This window comes from Monopterus albus, unplaced genomic scaffold (assembly GCF_001952655.1).
Source record: "Monopterus albus unplaced genomic scaffold, M_albus_1.0 scaffold163.1, whole genome shotgun sequence".
Lineage (NCBI taxonomy): Eukaryota > Metazoa > Chordata > Actinopteri > Synbranchiformes > Synbranchidae > Monopterus > Monopterus albus.
In genome coordinates, this window is record NW_018128043.1 from 3,935 (window position 1) to 17,520 (window position 13,586).

Consider the following 13,586-nt stretch of genomic DNA (forward strand, 5'->3'; position numbering starts at 1 on the left):
AGCGTCGTCCAGCGCGCACCCAGGTGGCTTCGGTGGCACCTGCAGCAGCAGCAGCATCAACAGCGCTCAGCTCATACTTCCCCGCCCGACTTTCCCCAACATCCACATACCGTGAGGAAAGGACAAATCAACTGCACGCACACATCGACGTCCTCCCCGGGTTTTGAACCCTGTTTATCTCTCCAGCTTCGATATGTCCTCTGCTGTCACCGAGATAGAGGAGTCGGCGCGCAGCTCCCCACTGACACCGCTGAAGCTGGTTGGGCTGGTGTGCGTCTTCCTGGCGCTATGCCTGGATGTGGGAGCTGTGATGAGCCCGGCGTGGGTGACTGCCGAGGACCACTACTACCTGTCCCTATGGGAGTCCTGCTGGAAGCCGGCGAGCACTGAGAACTGGCAGTGCAGCAGCACGCTAGGCACAGGTAGGAAAAGTCACAATGTATGGGCTTATAAACATCATACAATTGCTCCATTCAACCTGCCTCGTGCGCACCGGACATCAGTGTAGTTAAAGAGGGTATTTACTTCTTTGATCATTCTTTAACAACAGCTCTTTATACAGTTGAACCTCGGTTTCGTGATTAATCCATTCGAAAAGGTCCGACGAAAACCGAATGTACGAAAACTAAGCAATATTTCCCATAAGAAATGATGTAAATCCAATTAATCCGTTCCAGACACCCAAAATATTAACAAAAATACATTTTATAGAGAATAACTATATTTTTACATACAGAAAACAATGAGAAATTAATATAAATGACGAATGAAATGGATAAATGAACATTTAACATCACTTTTACCTTTACTGAAAACTCTTGGCGTATGGAAGACGGTGAGGAGGGCAGAGGAAGGAGGAGAGGTTATTGTTTGGAAGGGGAATTCCCCTCCATAAGAACTTCATGTATCAAGGTCCTATCCGGAGTTACTTCCCTTCAGCAAATTTCTTCCGGGAAATGAGTGGCCGAGTCACGCGGGGAGGCGGACGAGTTTGGTACGGACTTATGACGCTGAACCGACCAATCAACTGTACGAAAACTGAGCGGATGTACGAAAACTGGGACAAAATTTCGACGAAAAAAGTCATCGAAAACCGAATCGTACGAAAAGTACGGCATATGAAAACCGAGGTTCCACTGTATACTGAATAACTCGTTGTGATTTACAGCAAATGGAGATGATGAAGTGGATGATGTTGATTCCTCACCTTTAGAAGGTCATTCCTAGAGGAAAACAAGCTATAGAAAGGTGTTGTCCTGGTTAGGATTGTAACTCCCCAGTTTCCAGCCAACCATAACAAAGGATCATCTGGACATTTCTGTCAACTTGTGACTCTACTGGGATCGCCACATTAATTACTGTGGAGGTGCAATGAAGGGATTTTTGCTAGGCTTGAGTGCACTTCAAACAGAATAACACTCAAGGATTTAGGTCTTTGATCTCTGCTTTTGACTGTGAGGAGACCTACTCTTATATTCCTTATACCTGCTCCTCTTTTACTACTCAAAAAGACCGAGACATTGGACATTTGGAAGAAAAACAGCAACAACATGTAGCAGATACAAACCCTGTTGTTAATTGGTGTAAAGTGTCTGCCACAGGTCTTTCAGGAAGGCATTTGAGGAGAAGTGAAGTACTAGAATGATTAATTGATTAATAAGATAAGTTAATCTGTAACAATTTTGATAACCAGTTAATTGTTTGTAATTTTTAAGTAAATAGAAAAAATCTGTGCAGTCTCTCAGATGTGAATATATTATATAATATATAACCTAGATCATTAATGCTGGAATAGTGTCACCCGCTTGACAGAAAAGCATGTTAACTCTGCTTTCTGGTGCCACTTACCTGTGCCTAATTCATTCATTTTTAAACACGGTGTTGGTGGAGGTTGATATAGAGCTCTTAAATTTTATCACCCCCTCTTTTGTTGTCTAGAAAACAGCCTTGTTGCTCACCCATCAGAAATCTTGTAGTACTGGGGCAGGGGATGAGGGTTGATCTTGGACACTGGATTGGTTTCCAGGGAAACAGAGTTCATGAGTATTCCTTTAATTGAAGCGAAAGTGGCTGCATTTACTACCAGTGTTGCACTGGGAAATGACTGGTGCTAATTACACATGGGGGCATTAAACAGGAATCATTTAAAAGGTCTTTAAGCTGCCAGTCACCACAAGTCGCACCATCAGTCTGTCTGTGTCTCTGTCACATACATACACCCCCCCAAACACACACTGTCTACTGTACCTGCACAGCAGATGTGTGACCAGTCCATATGCCTGTGCTGTTCTCTACAGTATAGGACGAGATCATGGTTGTGTGTGTGTATGTGTTTGTGCAAACGAGACTCTACTATGTTGAGCTGACCTGTTTCTGGATGGTCTCCTCTGGAGCTGAGCTGAATATTTCATGTCACACTATGCGCTATTGGTTCATAACACTCAGTCAAATTCCAAAGGTATTTCCTGAATCATCAAAGGCTCTTCTAACAATGCAGAATCAAAAATAATCAGTTTGAGTCCAGGAAAAATATATTTTCTGTCAGTTTCTCTGGGAAACCAGCTTCTTTTCAGTTAAGCCAAGATGGCAACAGGAAATGGCATTGTATCTCTCATGCGAAAGTCAGGGGTTAGGTATTAGGGTTTGAGGCATTTAAACTACTTTGTCACTCCCAGGACAAATCTTAACAGAAGGTTGTCGTGCAGTCAGAGTTAGTTCTTTTTACTTGGGGTAAGGAGTAGATGCACCTAAATGTGCCATATGTCATATATGAAGTTGTCAGTGGTGGATCTGCTTTCAAACAAAGCCAGAGTGATGTCATTTTCTGTCACCATCTTTGTTTATATTAGATGAATGGACATTAAAGTTATATTTTTCCTGAACCAAACAAAATTATTTTTGGTTCCACATCATTAGAACAGCTTAGGAGGGTTTGGGAAATACCTTCAGGATCTGGGTGAGTGTTATGAAGTGAGTACCCAGGTTAAAATGATTGTCAAGTCTCAGGTTAACAGAAGATTGTCTCTGTGACTAAAGTTATGTAATACATGACAGTCACAAGCTGGGAGTAGTTCGAACCTGCTGGGCCACCATACTACTTAATTAGAGAAATTGGGAAAGATATTGAGAGATATCGTAAACATTCATGAATTTCTGAATTTAGTCTTTTGAATCAACTTTGTGAGCTGATTTTCCTGTTTGTACCCAAGCTTAGCTAGTGAGTTTGCTGACTCACCATGCTTGTTCACCATCTAGCCTTGCAAGTCACTACATTGCCAAGTTTCCAGAACCAAACGGACCCAAAGGAAGTCATACAGGCAGGCAGATTGGCACAACAAGGTTAGTTTAATAGAACAAGACAGCAAGAGTTCGTCACAAAAATCTTGGATATGAATTCCTTTATGCTTGACAAATGGGAGGTGGCTTCAGATGAAAAATCTCACAGTGGGCCTTATGTGCAGACATCAGGGGAATATATACCTGTCAGACATACACATACAGTCACTCCTTTTCTCCAGCAGCAAAACACCTCTTCCTGATCTTTTACATTCATTCATCCCTCATGTTGTTCCATCAGTCTTACTTCATTAGGTTGTTTCCTCTTTTCCCTTGTTTTATTTACAACTCAGATTTCAAGTTTCATAATCAACCTACGTAAAACGTGTAAAGAAACATCTGTTTTTGATGCATTTTCAGTCAGACAAATACTCTATGAACTGCATTAACTGCAAGAAAAGCACAATAAATCGCTGAGAACAGAAGATGTGCTGTTGCTACTAATAGGTTTGTCTTTCACCTGACCTTGAGAGGCCCCTGCTCACTGCTGGATTTGGTCACAGTCTGAGGTATGTTGGACGGTTCTACAGGTACTTAACCCATCATTTAAACAAGGAAACCATATTGTATGTAGTGACCATATTTGTTTGCAAAGAATTAATAAAAGGGGCGTGGTACGTTTTTGCAGTATATTAACCTATTTTAAATGCAAAATAATAGTTCTGTAGACAGTTTTGTAGATAAATGTGGTGTCACTACTCTCTCGTTGTGACCTACATTCACCAGTCTTTGTTGTCACAGATTTCAAATCATTCACTACTAAAGACCTTAAAACCTCCTTAAATGTTGTATCTTTGCTCTCTTCTCATCTCATCTTCTCTATCGATCCATCCACTGATTCTACTCTCCTGGCCTTTTTCATCTGTGCTGTTAAATGAATTGTCTTTTTCTCAATTTTTAATCCTCCCCCTATGTTTCATTCCCTTTTTGTTTGTCCCTCTTTTTCTCCTTTCTTTCTCTCTGCCCCTCTCGCCTTCCTGAAACCTTTGTTGTTACATTTCTAATGTTAATCATTTTCCATTTGTAATTTCATCATAATCCTTTTCCTCAGCCCTCCCCCTACTCCATCGTTCCATTTTCTCCAGGGTTAAAGCTCTGCCCCTGTTCTTTCCCTCTACTCCTCCCTTCTTACTCCATTCTTTCCTCTGACTCCATCTCTCCTCTCAGCGAGCCCCCAGAGATGGCCGTTCTATTTGTAGCAGCTGAATGAAGAGTGGCAAATGATGTGGCATTCAGTTCTGTAGCAGACAGACAGACACACAAAACACACACACACAGGGATATGATAGATGCAAATCAGGCTTTCTCCAAAGCATTTACAGTATCACAGTAGCAGCATGGAGCAGCACATAAAAGTCTTAAAATGATATGATCACAAATTTTATTCCTCTGTTTTATCTTGTAGTTACTTTACTTTAAGTGTGATCTGCATAAGCTTTAAAGGGGTCTGAGCAGAATTAACATTAGGGATGACCCCAAAACATTTCTTCATGGTCTCAAAAATGAAGCTAATTATTTATATTTTAGATCTGAAACAATTCATTCATTCATTGATTGGCAGAAAATAATTATAGCAATTTAGTTTGATAGGTGATTAACTTTTTAAGTTGTTTATCAAACAACATTTTTGGTTCCAGATTCACCGTTTGGAATAGCTTTTCTGTTATTTTCTGTTTATTACTGTAAACTGGATTTTTGACTGTTGCTTGGATAAAACAACATTTAAAGACATGACTTTGGGCTAGTGGTTAAGGCGCAGCGCTCTTGCTGCTGTGCCCCGGGTTCGAATCAGGGTTGCGTCAGGAAGGGCATCCGGTGTAAAACACGTGCCAAATGTCAATATGCGAGTCGTCAATGTGACAATTCGCTGTGGCGACCCCTAAACGGGAAAAGCCGAAAGTGACTTTCTTTCACTTTGGTCTTTAGGAAGCTAAACTAGTTAAATGGTAAATGGACTGTATTTATATAGCGCATTTTTAACAGTGTGTTGCTCTGGCCAAAGCGCTTTACAGGAGATCATACACCATTCACCCATTCACACACAGATGACAACAAGGCTGCCACACAACGGCGCTAGTCAAGCCACCGGGAGCTATTTGGGGTTCAGTGTCTTGCTCAGGGACACTTAGGCATGCGGGGAGACCGGGAGTCAACCCACCAACTTGCTGGTCAGAAGACGACTTGCCCTACCTCGTGAGCCACAGCCACCCCACGTTAAAGCTATTTTTGCATGCGGCAAGGCAAAGACCATGGCAGAAAATGCTCTCATGTTCATTACAAGAGTCAAGTAATAGAAGTCTAGAAACAGTCAGATCTGTTGGGCTGTACTAAAGCAACACAGTACTTTGAGCTAACCAAGCAGAAACGTCTGAGGCTGAGAAATGAAGCCAATGCTGAAGTGTTAAAACCTTCAGTTCCTCAAATGGCCACTCCAAAAGGAAATCAATCCTCACTCACTCTCATGATAAAAGGCCAAGCTTTACAGCAGAAATAAACATGCTTCCAGCCTGGTACAAAAAATGGTTTTGGTCTTTCTAGAAAACTTTCCTTTACTGTACAGGGGTGAATTTTTATATAATGGGTGACATCACATAGGGTTCCTACATCTTTTATATACAGTCTGTGGAGCTAACATGCACACAGTGACAATGCTAACAGATTGGTGTTTGGCAGGTATATGTAATATTACCTATTCACCATCTTAGTTTAGCATAACACCATGCTAACATTTGTTAATTGTATGGATGCTGACTCAGCATCCATACTATGTTATCCTGGTCTTTATTGAGTGGATGCTGAGTCAGCATCTATACTATCAAAATGTTCAGATCCTCAAGGACATTCATGCTTCTCTTCAGAACTTTTCTAAACTTCAAATTTTTAAAATATTTAGCTTTATTTTGAAAATCTTGCCCCATTCAAATGAATGGAAAAATTCTACTTCAGCATACTTTCAGCTATTTCAGCTATCAAAATGTTCAGCTCTTCAAAGGACATTCATGCTACTCTTCAGAATTTTTTTTAAATTCATGCTTTTGAAATATTTAGCTTTATTTTGAAAATCTTGCCCCATTCAAATGAATGGAAAAATTCTACTTCAGCATACTTTCAGCTATTTCAGCTATCAAAATGTTCAGCTCTTCAAAGGACATTCATGCTACTCTTCAGAATTTTTTTTAAATTCATGCTTTTGAAATATTTAGCTTTATTTTGAAAATCTTCCCTCTTTCAAATGACTGGGGAAATTTTACTTCTGTATACTTTCAGCTATTTCCAGTATTAAATTGTTCAGCTCTTCAAGGACATTCATGCTTCTATTCAGAAGTTTTCTAAACTTAATACTTTTGAAATATTTAGCTTTATTTTGAAAATCTTCCCTCTTTCAAATGACTGGGGAAATTTTACTTCTGTATACTTTCAGCTATTTCCAGTATTAAATTGTTCAGCTCTTCAAGGACATTCATGCTTCTATTCAGAAGTTTTCTAAACTTAATACTTTTGAAATATTTAGCTTTATTTTGAAAATCTTCCCTCTTTCAAATGACTGGGGAAATTTTACTTCTGTATACTTTCAGCTATTTCCAGTATTAAATTGTTCAGCTCTTCAAGGACATTCATGCTTCTATTCAGAAGTTTTCTAAACTTAATACTTTTGAAATATTTAGCTTTATTTTGAAAATCTTCCCTCTTTCAAATGACTGGGGAAATTTTACTTCTGTATACTTTCAGCTATTTCCAGTATTAAATTGTTCAGCTCTTCAAGGACATTCATGCTTCTATTCAGAAGTTTTCTAAACTTAATACTTTTGAAATATTTAGCTTTATTTTGAAAATCTTCCCTCTTTCAAATGACTGGGGAAATTTTACTTCTGTATACTTTCAGCTATTTCCAGTATTAAATTGTTCAGCTCTTCAAGGACATTCATGCTTCTATTCAGAAGTTTTCTAAACTTAATACTTTTGAAATATTTAGCTTTATTTTGAAAATCTTCCCTCTTTCAAATGACTGGGGAAATTTTACTTCTGTATACTTTCAGCTATTTCCAGTATTAAATTGTTCAGCTCTTCAAGGACATTCATGCTTCTATTCAGAAGTTTTCTAAACTTAATACTTTTGAAATATTTAGCTTTATTTTGAAAATCTTCCCTCTTTCAAATGACTGGGGAAATTTTACTTCTGTATACTTTCAGCTATTTCCAGTATTAAATTGTTCAGCTCTTCAAGGACATTCATGCTTCTATTCAGAAGTTTTCTAAACTTAATACTTTTGAAATATTTAGCTTTATTTTGAAAATCTTCCCTCTTTCAAATGACTGGGGAAATTTTACTTCTGTATACTTTCAGCTATTTCCAGTATTAAATTGTTCAGCTCTTCAAGGACATTCATGCTTCTTTTCAGAAGTTTTCTGAACGTCATACTCTTGAAATATTTAGCTTTAGTTTGAAAATCTTGCCCTATTCAAATTAATGGGAAAATTCTACCCCCGCTTACTTTCAGCTATCAAAACTATTCAGGTGTCAAAATGTTCAGCATTTTCAGGGCGATCTTCCAGCACTCAGCATCCATATGCATTTTCTTCAGAAAATGCATTTCTCTAGTTAGCAATAAAAACAAAATACTAGCTAAAAAATAAAAGACCTTAAACACTGCTGTGTAAGTGAACAAACACAAGTGGGGTTGGAGAATTACTAGTCAGCCCCTAAACGCTGAAGAATCCCACTGTATAAGCTGAATATTAGCAGCTCAGTGTTGTGCAGAAAAGTTCAGAGCGGTCAGTTATATTAAATCCCAGTGCCAGTAATTCATGAAGGCATCACACATAGTGAACATATTCCACTTCAAAATGTAAAGGTGCACATACACTGAACAAAAAAAAAATGCAACACTTTTGTGTTTGCCCCATTTTTCATGAGCTGAACTCAAAGATCTATGACTTTTTCTGTGTACACAAAGGGCTGATTTCTCTCAAATATTGTTTACAAATCTGTCTAAATCTGTCCTGATTCAGTTCCACTGCTTCCTGTCAGGCTCTTATTTTGACATGAATTCCTTTTTTTGTTTCACCTCAGTTTCAGTCTTTTCGATAATCACTCACATTAGCTCTGTGGATGCTCTAAAGCATCCACACTATGTTCTTCTGTTCTTTATTTATTATTGTGTGGATGCTGTGAAGCATCCACACTTTGTTATCCTGTTCTTTATTATTCTGATTTTTTTCCATCCATTTTTCGGCACTTAATTTCTTCAGAATACTTTCAGCTACAAAAGCCATGAAGTTATCAAAATGTTCAACTTTTTAAAGACATTCCTGCATTTATTTTTATTGTTTGTAACATTTATACTTTTTAAACTATTTAGTTTTTTTCAACAAATTTTGCCCCATTCAAATGAATGGGAAAAATGTTCACATCCTAATATCTTCAGCATACCTTCAGCTAAAACCACCATTTCAACTAATAACTATTCAGCAACTCTTCAGCTATTTACACTGTAAACAGCTTTTTGATATTTTTTATGGTTTTTGCATAATTATCATTGACATTTTATGTCTCATTTCAATAGCCACACTTTAGTATTTCGCGTTGAGTAGCACTATTCTTTCTTTCTCATACACACACATACACACACACAGACACACAAACACCTACACACCCACACACACACAACACTGCTTCTTTTACCTACTTTGCGAGGATCAATAGGAAAATGTTCACATCTTAATAAGTTCAGTATACTTTCAGCTAGAAAAGCCATTCTAGTATCAAAATGTTCAAGTTTTTCAGGACATTATGGTGGATAGTCAAGGTTTTTTTTACAACTTTCATACTTTTGAAAATATTCATTTATTCTGACAATTTTGCCCCATTCAAATGAATGGGGAAATCCAACTTTAGCATACTTTCAGCTGTCAAAATGTTCAGCTCTTTAAGGACATTCATGCTTCTATTCAGAATTTTTCTAAACTTCATACATTTGAAATATTTAGCTTTATTTTGAAACTTTTGCACCATTCAAATGAATGGGAAATTCTACTTCAGCATACTTTCAGGTCTCAAAATGTTCAACTCTTCAAGGACATTCATACTTCTCTTAAGAACTTCATGCTTTTGAAATATTTGGCTTTATTCTCAAAATCGTGCCCCATTCAAACACATGGGGAAATTTGACACTCAGCATACTTTCAGCTATTTCAGCTATCAAAATGTTCAGCTCTTCAAACTCTCTAAACTTCATACTTCACATCTCAATAAGTTCAGTATACTTTCAGCTAGAAAAGCTATTCTGGCATCAAAATGTTCAGGTTTTTTCAGGACATTATGGCGGATAGTCAAGGTTTTTTACAACTTTCATACTTTTGAAAATATTCATTTATTCTGACAATTTTGCCCCATTCAAATGAATGGGGAAATCCAACTTTAGCATACTTTCAGCTGTCAAAATGTTCAGCTCTTTAAGGACATTCATGCTTCTATTCAGAATTTTTCTAAACTTCATACATTTGAAATATTTAGCTTTATTTTGAAACTTTTGCACCATTCAAATGAATGGGAAATTCTACTTCAGCATACTTTCAGGTCTCAAAATGTTCAACTCTTCAAGGACATTCATACTTCTCTTAAGAACTTCATGCTTTTGAAATATTTGGCTTTATTCTCAAAATCGTGCCCCATTCAAACACATGGGGAAATTTGACACTCAGCATACTTTCAGCTATTTCAGCTATCAAAATGTTCAGCTCTTCAAACTCTCTAAACTTCATACTTCACATCTCAATAAGTTCAGTATACTTTCAGCTAGAAAAGCTATTCTGGCATCAAAATGTTCAGGTTTTTTCAGGACATTATGGCGGATAGTCAAGGTTTTTTACAACTTTCATACTTTTGAAAATATTTATTTATTCTGACAATTCAAATGAGTGGGGCAACAAAGAACTTCAGCCATTTCTTCTCAACTGTTTCAACAAAGAACTTCTGCCTTTTCTTCTCATCTTTCAGCTGTTTCAGCAATTGATTTCAGACATTTTCAGGACAATCTTTCAGCTTTTATTAGCATCCACACGCATTTTCAAGAGGAAATGCATTTCTCTAGTTATTATTCTGACATTTTCCATCCATTTTTTGGCACTTTATAAGTCCAGCATACTTTCAGCTATACAGGCCATTCAGGTATCTACCTATTCAGCTTTTCAAGGACATTCCAACCTGCTTGTATTCAACTTTCTTATAACATTTATACTTTTTAATTTATTCAGCTGTTTTTTACAATACAATCAATGGGAGTGTCAATGACACAGACCTGGAGTGCCATCTGGCGGTCCCTAAAATGCAGCGCAATTGAGACATGGCACTTTATAACTCTTCTCTCTCGCTCTTTCTCTCTCCCCTCCCTCTCCCCACCCTCTCTCTCTCACACACTTACTTGTTTTACCTACTTTGTGGGGACTTTGTGGAATATTTTCACATCTTTATAAGTTCAGCATACTTTCAGCTAGAAAAGCCATTCAGGTATCAAAATGTTCAGCTCTTCAAGGACATTCCTACTTGTATTTATTGCATCTCATCCTTCAGATTATTAAACAAAGAACTTCTCATCCTTCAGCTGTTTCAGCACTTGAATTAAGGCATTTTCAGGATGATCTTTCAGCATATCAGCATCCACATGCATTTATGACAGGAACGTCATTTCTCTAGTTGTTTGTCATCCTTCATCTTTTTGATCTATCCATTCTCCCAGCCCTCATTCCGTCCTTACCTTGCTTTGCTTACTTTCCCCATCCTGCCTTTTTCAATCTATCTCTTCTTCAGTCTTTTTCCTCACTTCTGTCCTTCTAGTCCTGATTCATCCTATCCTTCTTCTTACGTTGATCTTCTTATTCTTCCTTCCATCTGCCTAAATTCCATCTCTACATACTATATGTCTTATATCCTTTATCCTTGCCTTATTTTATGACTTAATTGCACCTTTCTTGCTCCCTTTGATTCTTTTCCCTCCTTCCCCCTTTTACTCTGGTCAAAGCTTTACAAACTTTATTTTTTCCTCCCCCCCATCATTCTTTCAATTTATGATTGCCTTCTTCCTCATCCCCATTTCCTCATTCCACCATGATTATCCTTCCTGATAACTTTTTCATGACATTTATCTCATTCTTTATTGTCTTTTCTTAACATTGTCCATCCTGTGTATCCCCTGCATCTTTGCTACCTTTGTTAATCTTTTCTTTATTTTCTTGGATTCACCTTATTCCTCACCTCTCTCATTTCACTTTCCATCCCTTTCCTTCTTCCTTCTGCCTGTCTGCCATCTTTCAACCTACTTTCTTCTTCTCTTTTCCCTTTTGCATCTTTATTCCCATAATTTTCCCTTCTCCTGTACAGTAATCTCATCTCTCTGCCCATGTGTCCTTAATTTCTTCACTTTTCCACCCTTATTTTTTCTCTTCCCTTTTTCTCACTTGTTTACGTTCTCAGTCACCTTCTTTCTTCAGTCCTTTTTTTCTTTCCAATATCTTTCCTTACTGTTTTCATTTACTTGCCATTTTTCATTCTCATTCTCACTTCCTGCATCTATTCCTTCCTCTCCTCTTTGCTGGCTTCTTTTTCTGTACCCCTTAATTTATCTCATCCTCTTTCTTTTTCTTTTCACATCCCAGTCTTTTCTTTTTTTTAATGTACTTATGCACCTCTTCTTTCATTCCTTCCCCCTTTACTTCCTTTCTCCCCATGGTCTTTTCTCTTTCGATCCATTCCTTTTTAATGACTTCCTTCCTCCTCCCTTTTTCCTCTGATCAACATACTTGATTAAAGTGAAGGAAATAATAGAGCTATGTTGCATTTATTTGTGATACATTCAATCATTAGCTCTGCCCATTTATTCTTAGAGCGAGTCTCACCTAGGTGAGAGATGGGGCACATCCTGGATACGTCTAAAAGTCTTTTTATGCAACAACTTGGTAACGTTGCTTTTTGGTCACTTTTTTCTTTCTTCTCCTCTTTACCACTTTTTCTATCCACCTTCCCTCTCCACCCTTTCTCCCCCAACTGCCTCTTTCCTTCCCTTCTTAGACTGGCAGGTTGCTACGCTAGCCTTGTTGCTAGGGGGTGGAGCTTTGGTGCTGATGTCATTCCTGGTCGCTCTGGTTTCTGTGTGCATCGGCACAAGACGGCGATTCTATGCACCTGTCGCTTTCATGCTTTTTGCTGCAGGTCAGTGCACGCATGCACAATATGAACTATAGCTCATACACAATCATGGTCCTGGGTTGAAGGCCATACACTCATTATGCGCTGAAATACACACACCTAGTGACACACATAAACAATAAAATTATTTAATTAGGCAATTTAGACAAGGTAACTGCAGGGTTGCAGGGTAATCACATTGAAAATTGACATGCATTTAAATAATAATCCTTAGCATACTGATTAAATAGGCACACAAACTGTACACACATGCAGTTTCCTCAAAATAATTTAGAGAAAATCCTATTTTTATGATTTGGGCCTAGCAGGGTTGGAGCGTCATGCCTATCAGTTTAATCCAGCCCCAGTTTTGAGTTTTCCCCAGATCGGATAGCTCTCAAGTTTCCACATTTATTCCCATTTTCATCTCCTGGAATAATTGCAAAACTTCATATTTTTAGGTGTGAAATGTTTCATTTTGCAAAGCTGTCATACTGTGCAAACCACAGGAGTAAAATACAGCATTAAAGTGGAAATCATTTTAACCCTTGTGTTGCGCCCAGGTCAAATGGACCCTTTTTAGATTTTATTTTAAAGAAAACTGACAAAAGAAAAAATCTGTTGACCTGAAACTACATGGACTATACATTATATTTACATATAAGTAGCTCTTAATTGCATTGTGTCATTTCATCTTCAATCGTCCAGCACCATGAGCAAAAGGTACACTGCTCAGAAGGCCTTAAAGCTAATTTTAGCAGAGTGAGACAGCTAGTGGAGGGAAAGAAGAGGATGTCTCGGAATATGAGGAAAATACTGAAAAAACTTCTGAATATCAGAGTGAATTTGAGGATGATGAGGACTCAGAGCATGCAGCAGAAGAAACTACAGATCCCACTGCTGGAGGAGCCCCACAGCCAACTACATCCAAGAATGGCCAGATTGAATGGTTTTCATCTCCGATGGGTGAAGCCCCTGGTTCAGCTGCTAAAAAAATAGGGATGGTACCAGGACCCACACGAATGGCTGTGACACATGTTCATGATATAGTGTCATCATTTGAACTGCT

General features: G+C 38.0%; 1 protein-coding gene across 1 annotated transcript; it reads left to right on the forward strand.

Moving 5' to 3' along the window:
* The first annotated feature begins 6 nt into the window (after positions 1-6).
* LOC109968820 (transmembrane protein 47-like) lies at positions 7-12,953 on the forward strand. The gene is made up of 3 exons (XM_020615356.1): positions 7-111; positions 187-422; positions 12,401-12,953. Exons 2-3 carry the CDS (start codon positions 194-196, stop codon positions 12,571-12,573), a joined length of 402 nt encoding a protein of 133 aa, XP_020471012.1. The 5' UTR covers positions 7-111; positions 187-193; the 3' UTR covers positions 12,574-12,953.
* Positions 12,954-13,586: the final 633 nt, after the last annotated feature.